The following is a 25,840-nucleotide window of genomic DNA, read 5'->3' on the forward strand; positions in this document are numbered from 1 at the left end:
AAAGGGAGTGTGCCTATTTATGGATCGCTTGCCCTTATTGGCTCCAGTCTGAACGTAGCATTGACCAGCTTTCTTAATGATGATAGCGTACACACCTGCTCTGCAAATTAATAAATGTGCATCCTCAGCATGTTTTCTTAATTGGTGCTCTTTTTACCAATGAACATTTTTTCTTGCTTGGTAAGTTGAAGTGCCAAATGCCCTCCATTGTGAATGACTTTGATGGTATTATTTAATGCTAATAAGGTCGATCTGTCATCTGAAACAGATCTTGGCAGACAGAGCAAGGTTGGAGCACGTCCCTAAACCCAGAAGTTTAGATGCGAAAGGGTGAGAAATGACGGCCTGTTTGCCGGATAGATTGACTTTACTTTTATCGTCTTCTCCTTCTCTCTCTTGCTCTCTGTCTCTTCTAGTTTTCTGTCACCTGTGTCTGGAGGTCGCAAGGCTGGTGTGTGTCTGAACATTATCAGCCATGGCATCAGCAAATGTTACACTGGAAAATCAGCTGCACAGTACACAGAAAAACCTGCTCTTCCTCCAGCAGGACCATGCCAGCACGTTGAAGGGGCTACACGCAGAGATCCGCAGGTTACAACAGCAATGCACAGGTGAACACGGCCGCTAGTAGCCACCTCTCGTCTCCTCTTGCTGCGTAAAACCAGAGAGGATATCTTATGAGATCAGATGGATCACTTGCAAACAGCGAATTAAATAATAAAGTATCCTTGAATTCATAGCTGGGGCAGATCAGATGTAAAACCTAAATGGATATTTGAGACCAAGAGTCAACAAGATGCTGTGGGGCCACTATTAAACCTTTTAGATAGAATATGATGACTTATGGGAAATGCACTCAGGTATCAGTAAGTACACTTTGCACTGTAGCAATGCGAAACCTGTATTAAGCATTCCACCAAAAGGAAGGATATAAAGATCGCTCTGATTTCCCGTATGCTTGGCTAACCTGTCTCTAAAGCTGACGTGGAACTCTCACTAATCTTGTTAAAGGAATACTTGGCCATATGGAATCCACGGACACGTATGCCCCTGACATGCATTGCTGCTAGTTAGTGTGTATAAGGAGGATGCTGTTTGATAGCGGTCCTTTTTGCAACCTCATGTGACCCTCTCCTTTTTTCACAGATCTGACATATGAGCTCACTGTGAGAAGCTCTGATCCCTCAGGTAAGCCTCTATCGTACAGTACAGTACAGTACACACACATATCTGCTTTTCTACAGACTTTCAATGTCTAGTGTAATTAGTTACAACCAGTATTAATTTGCTGTTACACTGTGTCACATTAGATTGACTAAGAAAGGTCTTATAAAGTACTTGCAACAAGTCGTTTCCCCCTGGTCTAATAATTATATTAAATCTAGTTATATTTAAGAGTACAGTTTTATTTCTAAACAACATAAACTGTAAAAGTGCACAGCAGCGGCGACAAAACAGTCAAGGCTATAAATCTGTGTTTTCTGCGAACATAGAGGTCTGTGTCATTTGAAAGAGCAGGGGGCTCTGCCTGTTTCCTGGTAACAAAGTCCCACCCAGGAAGCATTGCAATGTGGGACTCCCTGGTGTTCATTAGAATTCCCACTGCCCAATGACCCTCCCCCCACGTAACCATGGCCATGACATGGAGTCACAACACTGATCTGATTCACGCCCAGCTCCTCTGTCTTTATACTGACAGCAGAGTACAGTCAGGGAGGCCCCTGGCAGGCTGCAAACAGCTTAATTTATTTACATGCTACCGATGACCCCGCCGATGTGTGTAGCTGAACAGGAAGCAAGATGCGTCTCACCAGGGTCACTATATGTTGCTTGCTTTTTAACATGGCTGGCCCAGATCTGAGCAATGATGTCAAGGCCTCCAGCTAGAGTCACTATCATGTTAGCGTGGGATATCTCTGAGCTTGGAGTGCAGTAAATGAGATTATCTGTCACAGTGCTAATGCACAGCCTGCAACCTGCTTAGTGCAGCAGGCCACAGCTGCTCCAACTGGTCTGGAAATGTACCACCCCCACCTTGGAGAAATACTGAGAAAGCATCTTTCTATCCATCCCTCTATTTGATTGAGCAATAAATTATAAACTAGACATTGAGCACTTGAACATTGCATTATATTGTCCATAACCGTATATACATAATACACAGTTGTATTTTATTCCACCGTTTTTGCACATGTACAAACATGGTTGTGTAGACAGTAACTGGGTGGGGCAGGCCAGCGTGGCGGCACAGTGATGAAGGTCAGAGAAGAGCACTGCTCTTGCCGTCTACCAGAGTTGTAATGTGAGACTGGAGCTCTCTGCCCACTGCAGATTAGTCTCCATATGATCATACTGTCTCTGTCAGCTGGCAGACTTTCCATAGTCAGTGTCTGCTCTTAATGTACTAATCATTGGTGCCGTCCGGGGAGAGTAATGTCTCCGGTCTCTGTTTCTGTATTTCTTGTGTAAATATGTGTACTTATGTTTGCTGTTTACTACATATATACATCTGTCCACACACATCAGAGCTGCTTTAACAGTTTTTTGTTGTGTGTGTACAGACAGCGGTGAAGTCCGCTGCAAGGAGCTGCAAAGGAGGTGTGAGGAGCTTGAGGCCCAGCTCAAGAAGAAGGAGGAGGAGAACACAGAGCTGCTCAGGGACCTTGAGCAGAAGAACGCCATGATCTCTGTCCTGGAAAACACCATTAAGGAGAGAGAGAAGAAGTACCTGGAGGAGCTGAAGATGAAGAGCCACAAGCTGGCTGTTTTATCCGGGGAGCTGGAGCAGAGAGCGAGCACGATTGCTTACCTGACCTCACAGCTTCACGCCACCAAGAAGAAGCTGTTGGCCGGCAGTTCGTCTGAGGCCAGCCCCAACGTTAGTCCAGTCACTTCATACAAGCCCTCGCCTCCACCGGCCAAAGACAGGCAACCTGAAACCCCACGGCGACGCATGAAGAAGAGTCTCTCCCAGCCTCTTCACCCAGAGTTGACTGAGGTGTATCGGCTCGGCCCGGACGGTAGGCGGTTGGTTCTGCGGGAGACCGTAGACGCCATGCCAGACCCCACACCTTTCCTGCAGGCCGGGAGAGACTCTCCCGAACCGCAGGTGGTGCGAGAACGGCCTGCCGTCATCCCTCCTATATCCTCCGAGCGCTCCCCCATGGCTCCCCTGGGTGCCAGCCCCCGACACAGCCCTGCTCGGGACCGTCAGCACAGGGCTCACGTGGGCGTGGCCCACCGCATTCCACATGGCACCCCTCCAATGGCCCCACCGCAAGCAGAGCTGGAGACACTGGCAGTGGACCAGGTCAAAGATGAGAAGGTTGTGCGGAAGCGCTCGGGAACTGACAGAACAGTTTAACACTGCAAAGCTAACATGCACATAAATGCACACACACACACACACACACACACACACACACACACACACACACACACACACACACACACACACACACACACACACACACACACACACACACACACACACACACACACACACATCCACTGTAAACACACTGCAAGAGCAGGAAGGAGCCTGATCCACTGTGTAGCCTGCTTTTTACGCAACACTGCAATATGAAAAATGATATGTTAAAAATTATAATTTTGTCCATGGTATTCCATAAAGACTTGTTTTTCTTAATATACATTAGAAAATGACTACTATAAAGCATGCCAAATGTTTCTTATTTACAACCAACGAGATCTTGTATAATACACAGCTTGACTTTTGCTTAGACTTTCTCTTCATTCTGTTTTATGAAGTGCATACAACAAATTCTCAGCCAAATATCTGCATCAGTGCCTGCTGGACCGGATCAACCATACACAAACTGTGTCGTGTATTCATGGCTCATAGTTACAGTTACATATCTCTATCTGCTATATCTTCTCAACAACAGTCTGGACATATCAACAAACTATACAACACGATGTCTGCAGCTGCATAGGATAGAACTGAAATTATTAAACTACTACTCCCAGAATGTCTCTTATCTTCTAGTGATATCAGTATAATAACATTACTGTATGTACGAGCTGCATAATGTGCAATTGAGGTTTGCTGGTGGAGGGTGAAAGCTGTAATTTCACCTTTCCTCTGTTGACTTGCATAAACAGCACTGGTGCACATGTGTAAATGCAGTATGAAATGATGGTGAACGGGGCGTAAATTTGTGTGTGTGTATGAGCGAGAGAGTGTGTTTCAGAGAGAGACAATGAAGGCCATTGTGAGGATAAGTTTTGGCTTAAACAATATCCACTGAATTTGTGATACAAGGGCATTTTTTGCAACACTGCTGTAATAGGATTTTGTGATATTATTAACTGTACTTTGTAAAGGCTGTACATTTGTAATGAATTCTTTTTTTTAATTTATTGTTTAATAAAGAACACAAAACCACCCCCAAATATTGACAGTAGACACTGCACCACCAACATAACGGTAATTATCACTTAATAACCTGCTTTCTCATTAATATTACTTGTCCTTGAAGTATACGAATGAATCAATACAATAAAGCAATGCTTTTTTTAAAATTTGGTTACTTGGTTTCCGTTTGTAAAGATGAGTAAACAATTTAAGGAAAATACAGTTTTAGGTGTCTTAGTAAGGTTCTGGGGCCATTAAGAGCCTCCAGAATAACTTCAATTCAAATCTATTACAAGTCCACAGGAGAAATGAAAACCACTTTTCCAGAAGAGATTCCCTCATTGTATGTTTTGAAGGTTGTTGTGGAGAGCACTTTCTAACATGTTTGTTCAAAATCTCCCACAAGTTGTTGGAAAGGTCATAGCATATGATTCTGTACATGTTCAAACTCAGTGAACCATTTAATGTCCCCTGAAACTGTAATCAGATACTGGTACCAGGGCGTAAGCACAGGAACAATATTAATCACTGATCTGATGAGTTAAAAGTTAAATGTCTGGTGAAAGTGCACTTCAGATCTAATGAGATTGATCAGATTATCATGATGGGGAAAGTGAGCATTATACACTAATCTTTATCCGTATAAAACAATAAACATTTAGTATCATATTAAACATGACTGTGTTTTACACCAACATCAACTTAATGTCACTCTGACTCTGCAGAGTCTGCCGATACTGAAAAGCGACACCAATCACATTGAAAAAGCAGGAAATCTGTGTACGTACTTTAACCGTTTGCCCACTAGGTGTCGTCCTTTATTTACAGTAAAAGCTTAGTGGAACTAGGACATGCTATCAGTATACATGCCAACACCACAACACTTATTTTGTAATGCTACATTATTAAATCTTTGGATTTCAGTTCCTGCTCCATATATTTTGGTCTCCCAAACAAACCACATCACACACAGGACTCTCATGTGGGCTACCAGAACCAGGATTGAGAATGTGATCATAAAAACAACTGCTGGACTCTCCACACTCTCCATACTGTAAAAATGTTATAATAAAAACAAAAGAAGCACAAAACAAGTTGAAAAGAAAAAGGACTTTGGATTTTGAAACATTATCATCCCAGGTGTGGATTTGACAGGCATTTTATTCAAATGGTTTTTGTATAGCCTAATATCACAATTCACAAATTGTGACAACCTGGATTTTAAACCAGATCTCACCACCGGTTACACCCCGGAAACACCCACCTTTTTCACTCTACGCACCGATTCGTTGACAGTTTACGCGGCAATTCAACCTGGATTACCTGCCGGCATATCTGTCATTCAGTTTAGCAGGACCTCGAGAGAGATGACAGGAGGCCGGAGCTAAACGCATATAGAGGATACAACCAGAGTCAGGTCCTCAAAAAGAAAACCCTTCAACCTGGTAAAACCTCCACCACCGACAGTCCTCCGATACACTCTGTCCACAATCCCATATCGCTCCAGATCCACTGGCTCACCTGGAGACCGGCCTTCACCTGTAGCTGAGAAAGAAACCCTGGAGTGGAATTTTGTGTTTGATTGTTTTTTGTTGTGTTGGCTTTGGGGACTGTGGGATTTTTGAGGGTTCTTGTCTTGTGTGTGGAAACCTTAAATATATTAATATTTTGAAATTCTCTAAACTTGTGTGTTTGTGTTCTTGTTCGGGGTAAATTAGGTCATTCAATGTGTGGGGTGTACATATAAAATGGATGTACAGCCTTTGTGACGGTTGTTTGTGTATATAAAAAGAGAAAAGGACAAAATGACTAACATAAAAAGCAACTGTGACTGACGCATCTTAAATGCCAGGAGAGAAACCTGGCTGGGACCCCTGACAAAAGAAAATTAAAAGACCACATCTCAGTGAAGCTGGCACAAAATGTACCTCATGGGGCTTTACAATCTTTACAACATATGACATTCTCTGTCCTTGGACCCCCGCCTCTGTTAAGTTACTACTCCCCCCCAAAAAAAAAAAAAAAAAAAAAAAAAAAAAAAAAAAAAAAAAGGAAAAGAAGGAGGCAACCTCAAGCAGAGCAGCTTAAGAGAGCTCCCTCTCCTCATGCATCGATTACTAGGAATGTCTTACCCTCATTCCGATGCACGTTTTGATTAGAGTAGTCCTCAGTGGCCTCTGCCTCTCATCCATCCTACATGTTTTCCCTTAACAAAAACCAATCCTCTGCTCTGCCACTGCTATCAGTATGTATCCAAATATGTTTTTATATTACTCCCAGAAATAAAGAATTTAGGTTTAATTTTGTTTTTGTTTTAATTTAGGTAAAAACAGTCTTAAATCAAAGATATTTTGCACAAAGATTGACACAATTCCATAGCAGAGCTGATTCTTTTGCCCTATTGGCTTTATTATATTTGGGACCAGACTTTACAGGCTAAATGCTAAAGAGGCGGTGCTTAAAACGACCAGTAAAGCAACTATAGCTCTATTTAAAAGAAAGCAGTTAATTATCTGGGCCAGTTAAAATATAAGTGTGAATGACAGTGACCCCTGGTGGCCAAATTACTCTACATACTTCAGTAAAACATATCTTTATTTTGAGTAAAGAAATGGCTCTTTTATCAGATATATCCACTAAACGTTTAAACAGTACACCATCTTATTAAACATTACTTTTATTAACCATGGATAGTGACGAGTTGTGGAAAGGTGTGTGTATAATAAAGACTGAGACTTTTTCGACATACTATGACTATTTTTTAACTTTTTTCGACACCTTATATACTATCACTTTATTTAAACATACTATGCTATGACTTTTGTCGACTCTTTATACTTTTTTCAACATACTATAAGATGACTTTTTTATCATTTTGTTCTTATACTATAATATGACTTTTTTTTGACATGCTATACTATGACTTTTTCATGAATTTTTTTTTTACATACTATGAATTTTTTCATGACATGCTATACTATGACTTTATTTTTTCGACACCTTATATACTGACTTTTTAAACATACTATACTATGACTTTTGTCGACTCTTTATACTATGACTTTTTTCGACACCTTATAGACTGACTTTTTTTCAACATTCTATACTATGACTATTTTTCGATATAATATTCTATGACTTTTTTCCTTACATACTATGATTATTTTTATGCTTTTTTTCAACAAAGTCATAGTATATATGACATTTTCGACATATATACTATGACTTTTTTGACACCTTATATACCATGACTTTTTTTTAAACATACCATACTATGACTGTTGTCGACTCTTTATACTTTGACTTTTTACGACTTACTATAATATGGCTTTTTCAACATATATACTATGACTTTTTTTGAAAAAATTTGACATGCAATTCATCTATACTTTTTTTTTTTTATACTTTACCCTCAATTTGGTAAAAATATCCTCACTTTTTAAAAATATCCTCAATTTGGTAAAAAATCCTCACTATTTCAAAATATACTCTTTTTGGTAGAATATCTCACTTTTAAAAAATATCATCCCTTGGGTAAAATTTCCTCACTTTTTAAAAATATCCTCAATTTGGTAAAATAGCCTCACTTTTTAAAAATATCCTCACTTTTTAAAAATATCATCCCTTGTAAAAATATCCTCACTTTTTAAAAATATCATCCCTTTGGTAAAATCTCCTCGCTTTTTAAAAATATCCTCACTTTCTAAAAATAACATTTGGTAAAATCTCCTCAATTTGATAAAACTGCAACACTTCCGTACAAAACTGGGACTCAGACGCAGAAGGAAGCAACAGAGAATAATTATAATACAAAATAAAACTTTACTTGATACTCCAGAGGTCATACATCGGAAGGCAGTCAAAGAAAACGACCAAGTCCATTCAGGGAAAAAAAACACAACATCCAAAATCCAGGCAGAGTCAAAAAACCAGGCAAGCCAACACAAGGAAATCCAGCTAGGAAAGCATGTGCACACTAAGGAGACGAAAACAATCTGGCAGAGGGTGAAATTACAAACAAGCTACAGGTGTGTGGGGAAACCTACAGAAAGTAAAACTAGACACCATACACAAGAACCGTGACAACAAAATAAAACAGGAAGCGAATACAAAAGAAAACAGACTGAACAGATCACACTTTTGAAAAATATCCCACTTTTGAAAAATATCCTCATTTTTTGTAAATATATTTGGTAAAATATCATTACATTACAGTCTTTTGAAAAATATCCTCACTTTTTAAAAATATCCTCACTTTTGAAAAACATCCTCACTTTGGAAAATATCGTCAATTTTTAAAAATATCCTCACTTTTGAAAAATATCCTCACTTTTGAAAAATATCCTCACTTTTGAAAAAAAAGCTGTGACCGGGTGGATCGGCCGCAGGGACCTATCCTCACTTTTGAAAAATATCCTCACTTTTGAAACTAGGAAGGAGCTGTTCCCTATATCAAGAAAGAAGGGAAGTCACGTTTTAAAAAAATCAATTTGGTAAAAAAAATCCTCACTTTTGAAAAATATCCTCACTTTTGAAAAATATCCTCACTTTTGAAAGCTATCTCACTTTTGAAAATATCCTCACTTTTGAAAAAATATCCTCACTTTTGAAAAATATCCTCAATTTTGAAAAATATCCTCACTTTTGAAAAACATCCTCACTTTGGTAAAATATCCTCACTTCTTAAAAATATCATCCTTTGGTAAAAAAATATTATCACTTTTTTAAAATATCCTCACTCTGGAAAACATCCTCACTTTTTAAAAATATCCTCCCTTTTGAAAAATATACACACTTTTTAAAAATATCCTCACTTTCAAAAAATATCCTCACTTTTGAAAAATATCCTCACTTTGAAAAATATCCTCACTTTTGAAAAATATTCTCACTTTTGAAAAATATCCTCACTTTTAAATATCCTCACTTTTGAAAATATCCTGACTTTTGAAAAATATCCTTTTGAAAAATATCTTTTGAAAAATATCCTCGCTTTTCAAAAATATCCTCGCTTTTCAAAAATATCCTCGCTTTTCAAAAATATCCTCACTTTTGAAAAATATCCTCACTTTTTAAAAATATCATCCCTTTGGTAAAAAATCCTCACTTTTTAAAAATATCCTCCCTTTTGAAAAATATACACACTTTTTAAAAATATCCTCACTTTGGTAAAAAAATCCTCACTTTTTAAAAAATATCCTCTCTTTGGTAAAATATCCTCACTTTTTAAAAGTGTCCTCACTTTTCCTCACTTTTTAAAAATATCCTCACTTTTGAAAAATATCCTCACTTTTTAAAAATATCATCCCTTTGGTAAAATATCCTCACTTTTTAAAATATCCTCACTTTTTAAAAATATCCTCACTTTTGAAAAATACCCTCACTTTATAAAAATATCATCCCTTTGGTAAAATATCCTCACTTTTGAAATATATCCTCACTTTTGAAATATATTCTCACTTTTCAAAAATATCCTCACTTTATTTTTACTTTTTTCTTTATACTATGACTTTTTTTAAACATACCATACTATGACTGTTGTCGACTTTTTATACTATGACTTTTTAATTACTTTTTTTTTTTACTTACTTACTTTATGACTTTTTTCACTTGCCTTTTGGAGGCCTTTGTATTTCATTTGTTTGTATCCCTCTTATTATTACTATTATTATAAATGTGAATATGACACTGAAATTATTAAGTTGGTAAAATGACTATGACTTTTTTTTCACAACTTTTTCGACACCTTATATACTATGATTTTTTTTAAACATACCATACTATGACTGTTGTCGACTCTTTATACTATGACTTTTTAATTACTTTTTTCAACATACTATAAGATGACTTGACAGGGTACTATACTATTAAAATTGTATAACTTTTCTCAACATGCTGAACTATGATTTTTATGTCTTTTTCGACATGCTATTCTATGACTTTTTTATCACTTTTTTCAACACATTTCGATATACCATCCAATTACTTTTTGTAACCTTTTTTTGACATGCTATACTTTGACTTTGTTATGACATTTTTCGACATGCCACACATGCCATGACTTTTTTCTGACTTTTTCTGACCTACTAGTATGACTTTTTGGGGCATGCTATACTATGAATTTTTCAACATGCTACTTTTTATGACTTGTTTGATATACTCACTTTGACTATTTCGGACATGCTATACTATGATTTTTTCATGACTTTTTTCGACATGCTATACTTTTACTTTTTAATAGCTTCTCACAACATACTATAATGACATTTTTATGACTTTCTTCGGCATGCTATTCTATTACTTATTTCGACATACTTTTGGACTTTTATTGACATGAGTTTTTTACAACTTTGTTTCGAAAATATGAAAATATGTATTTTTTTTAACATGCTATACTATGACTTATTTGATATACTATACAATGTCTTTCTTCAACTTACTATATACTATGACTTTTTCCACATACTAAACCATCACATCATGAATTTTTTTAGGGATATTCTACTGTCACTTTTTAGGACATTTTCTTTTTACATACTATAGTTGGACTTGTACGTCATACCATACAAGACTCAAGGTTCAATGATCATTTATTTAAATTTTATTCAAAAATAGAATGGCATCCTTGAATTTCATTTTTGAGTTGAAATTGGGAGGTATTTAAACGGCAACAACAAAACCATTTTCTGGGCTGATGATATTCTCAACGTGTTAACATTAAAAATCCAACAAGGAGACATTGTCCATCCAACTTTGAATATACATGCATTATTGATACAAACACAGAATCAGCCTCCTCTCGTCCCACCAGAGTCCTTCGCTCTGTACTGCGATCCACCCATAAAGTGCAGTGTTATCCAGGAAGCCACGATGGAGCCAGGTCTCGGTAAAGATGTAACATTTTTTAAGACATTTTTATTTTGACATACTCTACTATGACTCTTTTTCCACATACAGTATTATGACTTTTTTCAATATACTATACTGTGACTTTTTTAGGTATTTTTTGACATTATAATATGACTTTTTAATGACTTTTTTAACACCATACTATGACTTTTCTCAACATGCTATACTATGGCTATTTCATGACTTTTATTTTGAAATACTATACTATGTTGATTTTTATGACTCTTTTCAACAAACTATACGAAGAATTTTCTCAACATTATAAAATATGCCTTTTTTTCGACATACTACAATGTGGCTTTTTATTTCATTGTTCAACACAGTATACTGTGCTTTTGATTAATTAATGTTTCAACATGCTTTACTATTGATTTTTTTGCTGAAATATGACTTTTCTTCACTTTTTTATTTTATATTTTATTTTATATACTCTACTATGACTTTTCAAAATACTATACTATGACTTGTTCATGATATTTTTTATGACATTCTGTTCTATGACATATTTCATTGCAGTTTCCCAACATCCTATGCTATGACTGTATTATGAGATTTTTGGCATACTTTACCATGACTTCTTATAACATTATTTGACAGTTTTCATGAAAATGTTCAACTTACAATACCATGACTTTATTTTGACATACTATTCTTTTACTTTTTTCATGATATATTTCGACTTACTATACTATGACTTTTTTGACGAACTGCTATAAGCCTTTTTTTAAATAAAATTTTCAAAATAGTAGAAACTACCTTTCACATACAATACTATGAGTTTTTACGTGAAACTTTTTGAGATACTACACTATGACTGTTTTTCAGACGTTCTATACAAATACATTTTTCATGAAATTTTCAACATACTACATTATGAGTAATCATGACATATATGATTATATTACTATAATTTCTTTGACATTATATAATATGATAATGGATTTTTTTGTCCTTTTATTTAAGGGGTGATTCACAATATCTGTCAGTTTACCCACTTTTGTAGTAAAATGTTTTATAGCAGGATCCATTTTATATGTGGGAGACCTAAGAGAAAATGAAAAAGAAATGTTTTGTTGCACCTCCGTTAATAGTATATTAATATCTCAAGATAATAGGTGCCTTCCCACTACAGTCTCTGGTGCTGGTACCATAAATGAATCTCCACTGCAGGTTGAAAAAATAATAGGCCCACAAGTCTCCCTGTCAAACCTCCTGAGGTGTGGTGTTACCACTGGAATAAACAAAATGTCCAATAGCCTTCATCTTAGTTCTGCTTCGAACACCGTGACGGACACCAACGTATAAATACCACGACAGACAAGTGATTAAAATAAATTTTATTTTGGGAAACATATTTGGTTAAACTCACTTAAGGTAGGCTTGTCAGTCCTCACAGGTATGTTGCAGTGAAGCTAAATATACTTATTGATTAAATCATTTGGCATAATATTCTCTTTACTTTCAAACTTACAGTTCAAAAGGCCACTTAATGCACTTTACAGGACTTTCAATAAAGGACATTTAAAGACATCAATAATCACATTCTACAAACAACAAATAAACTTGTTCTCACACAAAAAGACCAGAAAAATTAAAAGCATTACTAGTCTCGCAGTTTAAGAACAGATTTTAAACTGTAAATATATTCACTTTTGACTTGAGATCCTTGAGATCCTGATGGAATAGCAGATCTAAAAACGTTCAAGTTGAAAAGCATTTTAATTTAGAAAAGAAAAAAATATATTTAAAAAGGCCTTTTTGGCACGCCTCCACCGAAAAAGACATATTTTTATTTTTTATTAATGAAGGAAAGTGCCTTGTTTTCATTATGATATTGATTTGACATCACTTACAGTAATGATTTAGCAACTGCTAATGTAGTTCTTCAGTACTTTTTTTTACTCCTATGAATTCTAGCTCACAGAAATAGTTTTAGGAGATACAGTTTGATATGTTGATGCAGAGCTTTGGACTTGCCATGTGCTGCCTGTGCTGTCACTGTGCAGGCTCTAATCTCTTGGCTGGCGATGTCATCTTCTTCTGTTGAAAGCCTGGACAGAGAGGTGACCATTTGTTACCAAAACATTTATATTACAGTCCAAAAGAGTAAGAAATCTTAAAGTGCAAACCTGAATCTGTAAGGGTTAACTGATTTAATTCTTCCTCCAGCTGCTCATCGGTAATATCAAAGGGTCTGTAAGGAACCGCAGGCAGAGAACTGAGCAGGTCGGTACCTGGGAGGCTCGGCTCCCCGGGGATTCGCAGACCGTTTGTTGGAACTTCAGGAAAACTTGAGATTGAATCCGGCTTTGATTCGTCCAACAAAGATTTCAGTTCCTCCTCCAACTCATCTATGTCTTCATCTACAAAAAACACATGACAAACTTAAACCCTCATTGATATTGATATATATACACAATGTATTTAAGATCTAACAGTATGTCATACCTGCGCTGGTCACGCCACTGGATATAGTTTTGTTCACTTCATCTTGAGTGTCACACAGCTGGTTAAATCATAGGAAAGATACAATAAGATGTTTAAGTGCAAGATTTAATTAAAATGATAAAAAAAACAATTAACTATCTGTTAATATACATCTACTGTACCTCCTGTATTTGATCCACAAGACTCTCAGCACGTTCCACAGTCACATCCTTAAGAGAGAGTCTCAGGGCCGACACTCCGGCCTGATAAGCTTGCATAACCTACAAACATGATCAGCACACACTTACAATACTGACAACACACTTGGTTACTGATAACTAAACAGAAAGAGAGCTGAACTTTGCCCTCTTACCATCTTATCAGTCTGCGACTGGGCTATTCTGTCCAGGATTCCTCTGATGGACTCCAGTTTTGCAAACAAGCTGTCTGCTCTCTTTTCCACCCTTTTGCGGCCCCTTAAACTCCTCAGCGCCTGTGGGAGAGACAGTGAACATTACCACTGAAACCAGTGCTATGATGTTTGGTTTGCTCACAGTAAGACGTTTTTTGTTATTGTTATGGTAAATGTTATTAGTACCTGGGATTTCTTCCCTTCCCTGAGAAGTGTCCTTGCTTCCTCTTTGCACCTGCACGTAGATAATGCAAAGCTTTAGCAATGATTACACGTAAGTCTGACTTTCAGAACCATTTAAATGTAATGCAGACCTTCTGACTAATTAGTCCAATACCTGGGAAAAAAGACAACTAAAGCATTCGGCGCAGCATTCGGCGCAGGCTGAAAACTCACTTCTTCAAAAAGTACTACCCTGAGCCTTCCTCGTAGCACTTATTGCATTCGTATTAGTTGTTGCACTTATTGTATTCGTATTCGTTTACTGCACTTATCCTATTCGTAGTAGTTTGTAGCACTTATTGTATTCGTATTAGTCTGTTGCAATTATTGTTTTCGTAGTAATTTGCCTCTGCACTAGACTTTTGCTGTGGTTTATGCTTTTAAGATGCTTGTTTAAGAAAGGAGATGCACTTATGACTTCTGGTGACTAGTAGTTCTCTTGAATACCTATGATGAATACACTTCCTGTAAGTCGCTTTGGATAAAAGCGTCTGCTAAATGACTGTAATGTAATGTGTAATGCATCAAGTTGCACATTTGGTGCTGGTTATTTCACAATTGGAACAAGTTAATGACTACATCACATAAGGTAATGTAATTTTCTAAAATAAAAGTACCATCTTCTTTGACATCAACCAATCAGGGATCAATACTCATTCTGTTTCTACTTTAAGTTCATATTTGAGTTGATGTACTTGTCAGCTTCAAGGCCCAGTTTCTCCACCCGCTCTCCCAGCAGCTTCTCACTGCGCTGCAGCTGGTAGATTCCCATATCCACATCGCTGACTGGGGAAACATTATCCTGCCCAGCCAGACAAAACTTGACAATCTGTAAAGAAGACACATGAAGACAGTTGAAAATAAAAACATTAAACCAGCAATCTGAGTATATCTCTTATCAGGCCTTGACGTAAAAGATAACTTGCAAACAGTGGGGGTTTTCTGAATGAGAGTTTGTTCACCTTCTCGCCCTCGTGCACAGAAACCGTCACTTGCTTGTCCCTCTGCAGCTGCAGGAGAGCCATGCACAGGGTGCTCTCATCAGCACAGACATCAGAGGAGAGAGTGCAGAGTTCTGGAAATGACAGGATGGAGCGGCTGGCAAATCCACTGCTCCTGTACACCTTCAGTAATTCAACTGCTTTCTCCTGGAAAACAAAAGAAAACTAGCTTTATATCCAGCAGCTGCCACAATAACAATTATTGCCAGGCCTGAAAAATCAGAGATTGGGAAAGAGAAAACCATTCAGCGTGGTTGCAAGTTGATCTGCCTTCAATTTTTCAATTCAATTCAGTTTATTTTGTATAGCCCAGAATCACAAATTACAAATTTGCCTCAGAGGGCTTTACAATCTGTACACATGCGACATCCTCACATCGGCACAGGAAAAAACTCCCCTAAAAAGCCCCTTCAACAGGGAGAAAAAAGGAAGAAACCTATGGGAGAGAGACAGAGGAGGGATCCTTCTCCCAGGATGGACAGAATGCAATAGATGTCATGTGTACAGAAGGACCAGCATAACAGAGATACAACACATTCAATGTATATGACATAAATGATTCATATAATAAGAGTAGTAAGCAGAGTAACGAAGGAAAAAACAATTAAGACTACTTATAATAACAGCAGCAATTATTATAGTAGAATTATAATGTGCTTCAAAGTAACGTTAACTTAGGCACACTGGTTTGCATATTTCTATTTTTATTCAGATGCATACTATATTTAATTAAGATAATTATATGTATCAACTTGTTGTACTGGACATCTGTTGCCAAATGCTCAACATTTTCCTGCAATAAGAAATGCAACAACAAAACAAACAAAAAAAACATGGTGCCTCTTAATCACATCAGGTTAAACAAACCTTCACTAGCTCAATGACAACAAAGGACTCCTCCAAAGGCACCCGGTTGCTTCCCAGAAGAGTTGAGAAGGTCCATTTCAGAGGCTTCACCAGCAGCAGGCCAACACCCCAGGACAGCCAGCCACAGTCCACATTGGCAGCAAACTCTGACTCCCTCTGGATCTTCCCACACCTGGCAGAGGTAGAAACACAGGAGATGTAACCAGATCGACCCACAGAGGACAGTAAGAGTAAGCACAGTGACTGACACAGGACCAGTTACCTGGCCATGGACTGGATGACAGTCGCCAAGCCCAGAGGGGATTTGTCTTTCCTCCTGAAGGTCTTGTTCAGGTCCTGCAGGTTGACGCACACTGCGCCTCGGTCCCTGCAGCCTTTAACGACCAGAGCCGTCCAGAAGTCCATCTTACTGTCCCAGTCCGTCGTGTTGACGTCTCGGTTCTCATTAAAGTCCGAGAACATAAAGTTCATCCGCTCGTCGTCGCACCATTCGGGTGGCAGGGACATTTCTGTGGCGTGAGACATTTGCAACACCTAAACTTTAGCTCAACCTTTATCCACGTAAATGTTAACGTTATGTTCGCTAACAACACCCACTACCTGCTCTCCTTCTGAGCCAAAACAACAAACAAACACGTGACTGAAGGAGAACAAGCCCTCACTTCAACATGATGCGTCGATGTTCGGCTAACGAGAGCTAAGGCTGCACATGTCAACAACAACACAGGTCGCGCGTGTTTTAGAATTCAGAACAGTGCGAAAAGGCGGTGATACTGTGTGGTGGTAAGGAATGCTATCACTCCGCCCACGCAGACACCCCCCGAGAGACAAAACAAGCGCACCTATAACTCTGCTCAGGAACATTCATTTTGCGCACTTGACGCGCATATCCCCTGAAACAGATGAGTTATATTAAGATAAGATAAGATAAGATAAGATAAGATAAGATAAGATAAGATAAGATAAGATAAGATAAGATAAGATAAGATAATCCTTTATTAGTTTATACATTTGCAGGCTTACAGCAGCATAGAGTAAAGTGCACACAAGAGACATAGTAGAAGAAAGACAAGATCAAATAAAATAAAAAAATGAAAAGTATTATAAATAAGCAATAAAAAACAGTAGAAAATCAACAATAACTGAAATATTATATTTACAGACAGAAAAAACTATTTTAACTATTATTGCACAGTGTAATGTATATTCTTCCCATAAGATAAAATAAGATAATCCTTTATTAGTCCCGCAGCGGGGACATTTACAGGATTACAGCAGCAGAGTATAGTGCAAAACAAGAGACATAGTAAAAGAAAAACAAGATCAAATAAAATGAAATAAAAAACAAGTATTATAAATAAGCAATAAAAAACAGTAAAAAAAAAAAAATCCACAATAACTGAAATATTATATGTACAGACAGAAAAACTATTATAGCTATAAATTGCACAGTGTATTTTATTGCACATGTGGCATGTGGTCTGCTGGGAGCAGAGTTGATACATGCGTGGTTTAACTGGTTTTTTTTTTATTATTTCTTAATAATTAAGCCTTTATTAGTCCCACAATGGGGAAATTATTTCTCTGCATTTAACCCATCCCGGAGGAGCAGCCTGTAGTCTACAACTCAAAGGGCCATATACGACATTACCCAGATTTAACAGCTTACACTCTGATATGGCAGTGGTTCTCAAAGGGGGGTACATGTACCCCTGGGGGTAAGTGAAGGCACTCCAGGGGGTATGTGAGATTTTTTTAAAATATATTTAAAATTACCATCCATTCAAAAATCCTTTAAAAATAGTTATTTAATAAATATTCCATAAAATATAAGTGTAAGTTCATAAACTGAATTCAATGCAACAATGCAATCTTCAGTGTTGACAGTTTAATAAATCAGACACTGATGACACAGCGCTGTGTATTACATCTTTTTTTTCAACCAAAAATGCTTTGCGCTGGTTAGGGGGTACTTGGCTGAAAAAATATTTCACAGGGGGTACATCACTGAAAAAAAATAAAAGGTTGAGAACCACTGTGATATGGTACCAGTTCTTTAAGACTCATTCGTACTGCAATACAAGAGAAACTACTGGTGGCTGCATGAGTTGAGTTATGGGGTTATCTAACCACATAAGACAGGACACAGAATGGTTCATGGGCTGTAAACTGAATTTAATCATAACCTCTTCCATGTGCAAATGTAAAACACAACAATTAAATACAGTTTGTGACTGTACATAAAAAAAACCCAGGAGATTATTATAACTTTTTTATAACTTTAATATACATTCCTCAGAATGTTGTGTAATGTCTCTCAAATTGTTTATTGGTTATAATCCCCAAATTTGCAATCCAATTGCCTCTTAATTCCAATTTCCCCCCCAAAAATCCCACTGTTGGGATTTTAAAACACTACATTCTAAAAAGCAGTTTCACATTTTCAGTTAATTTTTGCCCCCAAAAAAAATTAGTTTGATGATTAGTTTTCTCATGCTTCAGAATGGCTCTGATCCTATGTTATTATTGCAGAATGAACATTAAATCCCCGAAAAATACAATGGTATCTCATATATAGAGATAGACATAATCAAGGATTTGAAGTATTGCAATGGTAAGTATTGCTTGTACATAGTTCTATCATATCTATTATACTGTGTCATGCAAAATGCTACACAGATAAACTATACCGCGTCATTTACAAAAACGTCATAGTTTTACAGTCAGTTAAAATATCCAGACTCATCCAGTGAATAATTCTGTCGATGCACATGCATATTTTCACATTAGTAAAATGCAGCATACAGTATAATATTTTTGAAAAATAGTTAATGTTTTGTAGAACAGAAGCAAATATGCGGCAGTGACACAACACTTATGTTGGCATGTTACTCATGCTGTGTCTCGTCACATTATTTCATTCAGATGTTTAGGTATAGTGCATAAAAATAGATTAATCATTTAATCAGTTCCCTCGCTTTAAAACATCAGGTGTAACAGCAGACCTTAAGTTACATGGCTTTAACATTTTGCAGTCATTCCTTTATTTGGCACATGTTGATAATTGCTTAGAAACACCTCCTTGCGCTCTGACTGTAGGATGTCTACTTGGCACTGAGATCCACCACCAGGTGCTGGTAGGCCAGGGTGTTGCCTTTGAAGCTAGCAGCCAGCATTATGTCCTTGTTGTCTACAGATACCAAGCTGAAGGCTCGCGGGGCTCTCATGTTGAGCTCCTGGAAGGGCTGAAAGCGTTGTGTGAGGTCATCCCACAGGTATACTCTGGAGAAGGAGAAATCACTTCCAAGAATTAGGTACTGGCGGAGGCCTACTGTGAAGGGATACACTGCCATTGAGCCTCGAGAGGGAAGAGTCTGGATCTCTGTGAAACGCTGCCCTTCCCAGCGGAGGATCTTGGAGTCGCCTATGAAGCGTGTGAGGCAAAGGTAAAGAACTTTCCTCACCCAAAAGTGCTTAACCATCTGCACATCTGCTAGCTCTGTGATTTGGGAGAAGAAAGCAAACTGCTTCTGGCCTCTGTTCCACTGGTAAACCACTGGCGGCTGAGAGGCGCTGGAGAGGATGAGGTGAGGCTTTCCCCCAACATCAAGGAACTCCACATGTGTGTCCCGATGCCAGGGGTGAAGGGACTGGTGGGTATAGAAACCATTGCTGTTCCAGCGATAAATGCTGGTGGAGCCTGCCTTGGAGCTGTCTGCTACTACAAAGTACCACTCGTCATCCAGCTGGAAGGTCTCCACAAAGTTGGGCTTCCTCACACGAGTGGTGTCAATGTCTTGGATCTTTACAAAGCGCTGCGGGTCCTCTTCCCACCTGCGATTACAAACAGGTTGTCATATTATTCCTACAGATTTCCAGAGTTAAAATAATCTTTTGGGAAACACATTTATTTACTTTCTTGCCAAGCGTTAGATGAGAAGATTGATACCACTCTCAGCACACATTGAGGAATTTATTGCTTTATGATTGACTACATTTACCATCAACACCAATGGGACTTCTGCATAAAAGGTGGCGACTTTCTTCCCTTAAGGTTATGTTTTTGATATGCTGGAGAAATTCAACAGGGGACTAAACCTGCAAGATTAGATTGAAAGACTTACTTGTAGATATGAGATCCACCAAAGAGTTGAGCGACAACCATGTAAAGACTGTTGCTTATCACCACAGGTTTGCAGTACACAGCAGAGCGAGCTGCATGAGAGATACACATAAGCAGAAAAGCCATTAGGATTATTTTTTAACACATGGAATGGTACGATATTTGTGCTTTCATTGCTGACAACTTACAGGTAATGTTATGAAACATCCTGAAGACCATCTCCACGTGATCCCATACAAACAAGGTGCAGAACCCTGAGTCAGGCTGAGCAAAGACCACAAACTGATCCTCATTGAACTCATAGGACTCCACTGACACAGAGTGGAAAGGGAAGGTTTCATAAACAGCAAAATCTATGGGAAGACAATGTGGAATTACAATACTTATAAAACAAGAAGTTATGCCGTGACACCATCAAAATGTTTTGATAGAGAGAAGGTTAAACCGGCGCTGATGCAGTTGAAGTCTCGTGGTGTGAGGTCGTGGATTCGGCGTCCTTGGAATTCAAAAGGGCTGGCACAGTAGATAGCAGGAACAGAAGTGTTGGTCTTCTCCATCCAGTCAACCAGCCATTTGATCTTACAGTCGCAGCGGAAAGAGTTCCCGCGCAGGTCTCTGAGTAACAAATAAGGAAGAAAGACAATATCAGTTTATATCTCAAATGCTCAAATGTAAATCAGATTCAGCTTTATTGGCCAAGTATGTTTGCACATACAAGGAATTTTAATCTGGTTTTTTTCTTCATTTTTCTTCATCTTTCTCGTACTCACACAGTGTTAATAACTGCCAATAACAGCTAGGGACAAAGAATGTTATGTACACTAGTAAAACAAATCTTTTTAGACTGAATAGAAAGAAAAAACAGTGTTTTAGTGCACAAGCATGGTTTGACACAAACCACACTATGGAGCCTGACAGTTTTGCAGCGGAGTGTGGTTGTCCACTAAACCCTCAGGGAACCCCAGCAAACCAGTGTTTTGCAGTGACAGATTGTAGGGTCAAAGTTCTTGGATTGTATAGACACTGTTTTTATTTCAGTGAAGGCACACTTACAAATCTGTGAGGATGTCCAGATGTTTGAAGAGATCTCTTGGCAGCTGCTGCAGGTTGTTGTTTGAGAGAGATCTGGAAAAAAAAACATGTGCTGTCAGTTGTATTATATATAATTGCTAAAGAAACTGTACAACTTCTCTTTCTAGATTATTTTCAAACATTCTGGTTTCTAAATGTATTTTAGCTTTTTTCTGATAGTCTATTGTGCAAAGTTACAACTGGTAGACAGGGTTTCTGATTGTATTAGCTCAACACAATACTTACAGATGAGTCAGGGACTTGAGTCCTCTGAGGGTGTACTTTGAGAGAGCCTGGATGTCGTTATTCTCAATAAACCTGGTGAGAACAAACCACTCAAATGTCACACAGTGATGACAAACTTTGAAATTCAGCCTGTATTATAGGATGTCATGCTTGTTTAAGAACCAGGTTGTGTTGTCAGTGCAGGGTAGAATAGGAATTTGAATGTAATTATGTCAGTTATAGCACAGTCGGCATCTGGTTAATCTACTGTCAAAAGGTAACGGCTTGTCTATTTTGAGGAAATACGTTTTAGTTGAAAACAAATGGAGATGTGACAATGCAGGTAAATATTTAATTATTTTTATTTTCTATTTGATAGATCCTACTGACTAACACAATCAGTGTATAAACTGCAAGAAGTACTTAAAAAATGTTGTTTTATGCCTTTGATTAATGTGATAAAAATAAGTGCAGCCAGTGTTACCAAGGTCTGCATGTCAGCATCATTTGATCCCATCCTGTCAACGTTTTGTCTATTGATAGACGAGGACATACAGCATGTGCAGAGGTGGTTGGATATGAAAGTGGGACTTTATTAGTATTCATAGAGGGTAGTGACGGTATTGGCAGTGATGCAGAGAGCCCTGATGGCTGGGCTGCAGCCAAAGCCACACAGCAAGCAGCCGGAGGCAGGGCCATAACTGAGAGCTGCATGCTCCAAGCCATCAGCTAACTACTTTCTAAAGCCCATCAATTCACAGAATGGCATATTCAGCTTTATCACACTATAGAGGCAGTGTGCTCGCTGTCCTAGGAGGATTTATTTTCAGTAAACTTTTGGCATTCTTCGCAATACTGCAGTCCCCTCCTGAAATCTTAAAGTGCAGCCTTGAGGTTAATTATATTCACTTTACGGGAAAATAAAGCTACCTAGGCCCATTGTCATTAATCATTCATAAAGCTAAGTAATGCATGACAGGAAGAAAGGAATGCAATATTCAAAATCTGTGGAGAACTTTGCTATTAAGCGAGCCTGCGTAACTTTTGCTAAATTGCAAACACATGATGCAAAACTGGTAGAAGTAATGTGGTAGTCAAATTCAGCAAACTGACTCAGCAACAGTTACACAGCAGTATTTATTTAAAGTGTGTATTGAGTTTTGAACTGATCAAGGGTGTGTTTTACAGCTTATGCATTTCATTTTCTATTTGTGATAGAAATGTGCAAGAGTATTTATTTGTTCAAATGTTACATGGTTTCACCTTAAAACTGTTCCTTTAGCTTTAGCTTTTACCTTTTTTTGTCATTACACACACAGTAATATAAGATTTAACATTTTATCAATATTTTAAAAAATCTGATGCACCAAAATGCAGCAAGTTAAAACTTACAGGTACTGCAGGTGAGACAGGCCAGCAAAGGCATCATCAGCAACCATGGTGAATGTGTTGGAGTTCAAGAGCCTGCAAAAAGGAGACAATAATGATCAAGTCATGTAGATAGTGCGGTAAATGTTCAACCGAAGTGAGAAGGCTAAACAATCAACTGACACATCAATATCTAAAAGGAATTATTTCTATTTGCCTTTGGGTTAATTCAGAGATGCGTTCTAAAGAAGAGAGAACTAGGCATTCATTTAAAACAGTTTTAGTCTCTATCACATAAAACATTCACACTATATAAAGCTAATTTAATATTAACAGATAAATACTTTGAAATCACACAAACACACATAGACCTAGACAAAAAAACACACACAGACGTGACCACACATTCATGATTGCATCTGAGTAGATAAATGGCCCTTTGTCCGGCAGAGCAGAACTGAAGGGACTCAGTGATTGGCAACGACACTGATACAGAGCCACTTTACTCTTATTACTGCTATGTCACCACTGTTTTCAATAAGCATTCATTTCTAGTAGCTGAAGTCACTTCCATTGTCACTGCAATACAAGAGCTGTCTGCGAGCGCTACAATATCGGCTGTGTTATAACACGTGTGACATTAGTTGTTGTGAGTTTATTTTTAAATAGGAATTAAGAGTTTATGATGTTTGAAGTTTGTGAAAGTGCTCTGTTGTGTTTCGGGACACTCACAGGAACTGCAGTAGATGAAGGTGCGAGAAAGCTCCCTCTGGGATTGTAGTAAAGGCTGCGTTGACCATCGTCCTGTTCAGACAAACAACATCATCATCATCAGATAGTGTAGAAGAGTCTCTTCATGTGTTTAATGGTGGAAAATGTCTGATTCCAGCATTGACTGTCTTTTATTTCATTAATGACTTCTCTCAGGACCTGGTTTTCCTTGGGGTTTAAATATGAAGTAGGGCTAAATCTTAAAAAGAACTAGGACACACAAGTTCCTTCTTCACATCTTCTTCCCTATTGTAAAAGGAGGACACCTCCAGCAGCCTGTGCTCTGGAATTCCCCTGACTCAATATTCAATCCTATGGCGATGGGGGTCACTGTCACGTGAAAGGGAGCACCTTGTATTCTTCTCAGCAAAACATTATATTCCCACATCGAGTGTTAAGCTTTCCATTTCATTACATTTGCTCCATGTATTGAATGTATCTCTGAACTCTCTTTCAAGATTATATCTCTCAGAGGAGAAGCAGGTCTCTTGCAGAGAAATAGGGAATCTATTGTTAGTATCACTCTCTGGAGCTCGACAGGATTTCACAGCTGTGCTCCCCCAGCTAAGTTCAGAAAAGAAGTACAGTAAAGGGACATTTGTATTATCATTATTATTAATACTATCTTGTAATTCTGTTGGGTATAAATCTCTCTGTTAATGCAAAGACACATTGCATCAAGAAAACTTCAGCTGGCAACATAGCTATATTCACTTTTAGTTAATTAAAAGACAACTAGGAATTCACACATCATTACATAACGGAGAATGACATCAGTGATGTAGCCATCTCTACCAGCCTGCATTATGCTCACACTTCATACAGGTTATGAAAAGATGCCTTTGAAGAGTAGAAACCACAGGCATGTACAAATGTTGGACTCACAGAGAGATGATTCCTGGTGGGAAGCTCTTGGGGATGGCCTTGGTATCCACACAGAAGGCACTGTCTTTGGTGCAGGAGCAGGTCGCAGGACATCTGGGAATCTTTGGGGCTCTCCTGGCGTTTGATTCCCTCGGCAGGCAGAGACACAGACACAGGAGCGACAAGCAGATCAGCCTCGTCCATCTCTGTCCGAGCTCCAGCATCCTTGGGCAGGAGAAAAGGGAAGCCGTGTGGATGAGCTTCTTGAAGTTTCTCCTCAGAGGCGATGGTCAGCCTGCCTACAACCCCAGCAGCTCTGATAATGCTCAGCACAGAGTTGAGCATGAGAGTGAGGGGATGGGTAAGAGAGAAATAAAGGGAGGGAGGAGGGAAAGTAAGCGTAGTCCTGTGTATCCCCAGTGGGTGGGTGTGTGCTGCAGCTTCCTTGGATCTGTGTAATCTTTCTCTCTCAGGAGCTGCTGCCAGAGAGCAGACTGCAGGAATGACGAGTAAGGCTGCTTTCTCCGCACTAGGACCTGTAGGAAGCGTAGCTGACAATGAATTATTTACTACTGCACACGCAGAAAACATTAGAACAACAGCAGAGGGAGAGAGGGGTGAGGAGGTTGGGCCAGTGCTGATGGAACATTATACTGCCATGTTCTGTGAGGCTCTTATCAGGTGTGAAGTCGTGTCGAGCTGCTGCGGTCATGAGAGCTGATAAGGAGGCATCAAGGATGCAGGGGAAAACCTGTGTGCATGCATCCATGTGTCAGTGGCTGTTTGTGTGGGAGGGTGTTTGCATTTTGGCAGCTTTAAACAGCAACCAGTGATTTTTTGGTGCACACCAAGAAACACAGCCTAATGATGCAGCCAATAATGCTTAACAGAATACCCTAGTGATGTACCAGAAAAGAGTGGTGATTGTATCAAAACTTGTATTTTAAAGCCATTTTAAAGCCACTACCTCTCAGATGACAGTGACAATGAATAACATATTTAACCCTGTGAAGCCTAAGTTAAAAAAGAAAAATGGTTTTAAGAAAAAAAACAAAAAACTGTGGGCCTCACAGTGTTGCTCCAGTGATGAAGTCATCACTGGATGATAAGTGATAAGTCCCCCAACCTCTAATAGGTTGGGGGACTTATGAGAGACAGATCAAACAGGAATGGTCTAATTCAAAGAAGCAGAAGTTGAGATATCC

The 25,840-nt window shown here is 38.3% G+C and overlaps 3 protein-coding genes across 4 annotated transcripts; 1 reads left to right on the top strand and 2 right to left on the bottom strand.

The window, feature by feature from the left end:
* The first annotated feature begins 294 nt into the window (after positions 1–294).
* Positions 295–3,408, top strand: ccdc92 (coiled-coil domain containing 92). Its single transcript, XM_054611608.1, has 4 exons — positions 295–330; positions 417–611; positions 1,147–1,188; positions 2,562–3,408. The coding sequence occupies exons 2-4, from the start codon at positions 476–478 to the stop codon at positions 3,362–3,364; spliced, it is 981 nt and encodes a 326-aa protein (XP_054467583.1). The 5' UTR covers positions 295–330; positions 417–475; the 3' UTR covers positions 3,365–3,408.
* Positions 3,409–12,605: 9,197 nt separating this feature from the next.
* Positions 12,606–16,916, bottom strand: chmp7 (charged multivesicular body protein 7). Of its 2 annotated transcripts, none has more exons than XM_054611162.1 (10): positions 16,476–16,916; positions 16,214–16,385; positions 15,308–15,493; positions 15,041–15,174; positions 14,310–14,358; positions 14,085–14,204; positions 13,894–13,992; positions 13,733–13,790; positions 13,519–13,647; positions 12,606–13,335 (listed from the first exon to the last, which is right to left on the bottom strand). In XM_054611162.1, exons 1-10 carry the CDS (start codon positions 16,736–16,738, stop codon positions 13,280–13,282), a joined length of 1,266 nt encoding a protein of 421 aa, XP_054467137.1. In that variant the 5' UTR covers positions 16,739–16,916; the 3' UTR covers positions 12,606–13,279. The 2 variants fall into 2 exon arrangements, with proteins under 2 accessions (XP_054467137.1, XP_054467136.1); XM_054611161.1 differs by having other exon boundaries at positions 13,414–13,647.
* Positions 16,917–19,317: 2,401 nt separating this feature from the next.
* lgi3 (leucine-rich repeat LGI family, member 3) lies at positions 19,318–24,859 on the bottom strand. The gene is made up of 9 exons (XM_054611339.1): positions 24,657–24,859; positions 23,733–23,804; positions 23,025–23,096; positions 21,654–21,725; positions 21,390–21,461; positions 20,782–20,951; positions 20,525–20,689; positions 20,338–20,428; positions 19,318–20,047 (listed from the first exon to the last, which is right to left on the bottom strand). The coding sequence occupies exons 1-9, from the start codon at positions 24,857–24,859 to the stop codon at positions 19,318–19,320; spliced, it is 1,647 nt and encodes a 548-aa protein (XP_054467314.1).
* Positions 24,860–25,840: the final 981 nt, after the last annotated feature.

This window comes from Anoplopoma fimbria, chromosome 13 (genome assembly GCF_027596085.1).
Source record: "Anoplopoma fimbria isolate UVic2021 breed Golden Eagle Sablefish chromosome 13, Afim_UVic_2022, whole genome shotgun sequence".
In the NCBI taxonomy this organism is placed as follows: Eukaryota; Metazoa; Chordata; class Actinopteri; order Perciformes; family Anoplopomatidae; genus Anoplopoma; species Anoplopoma fimbria.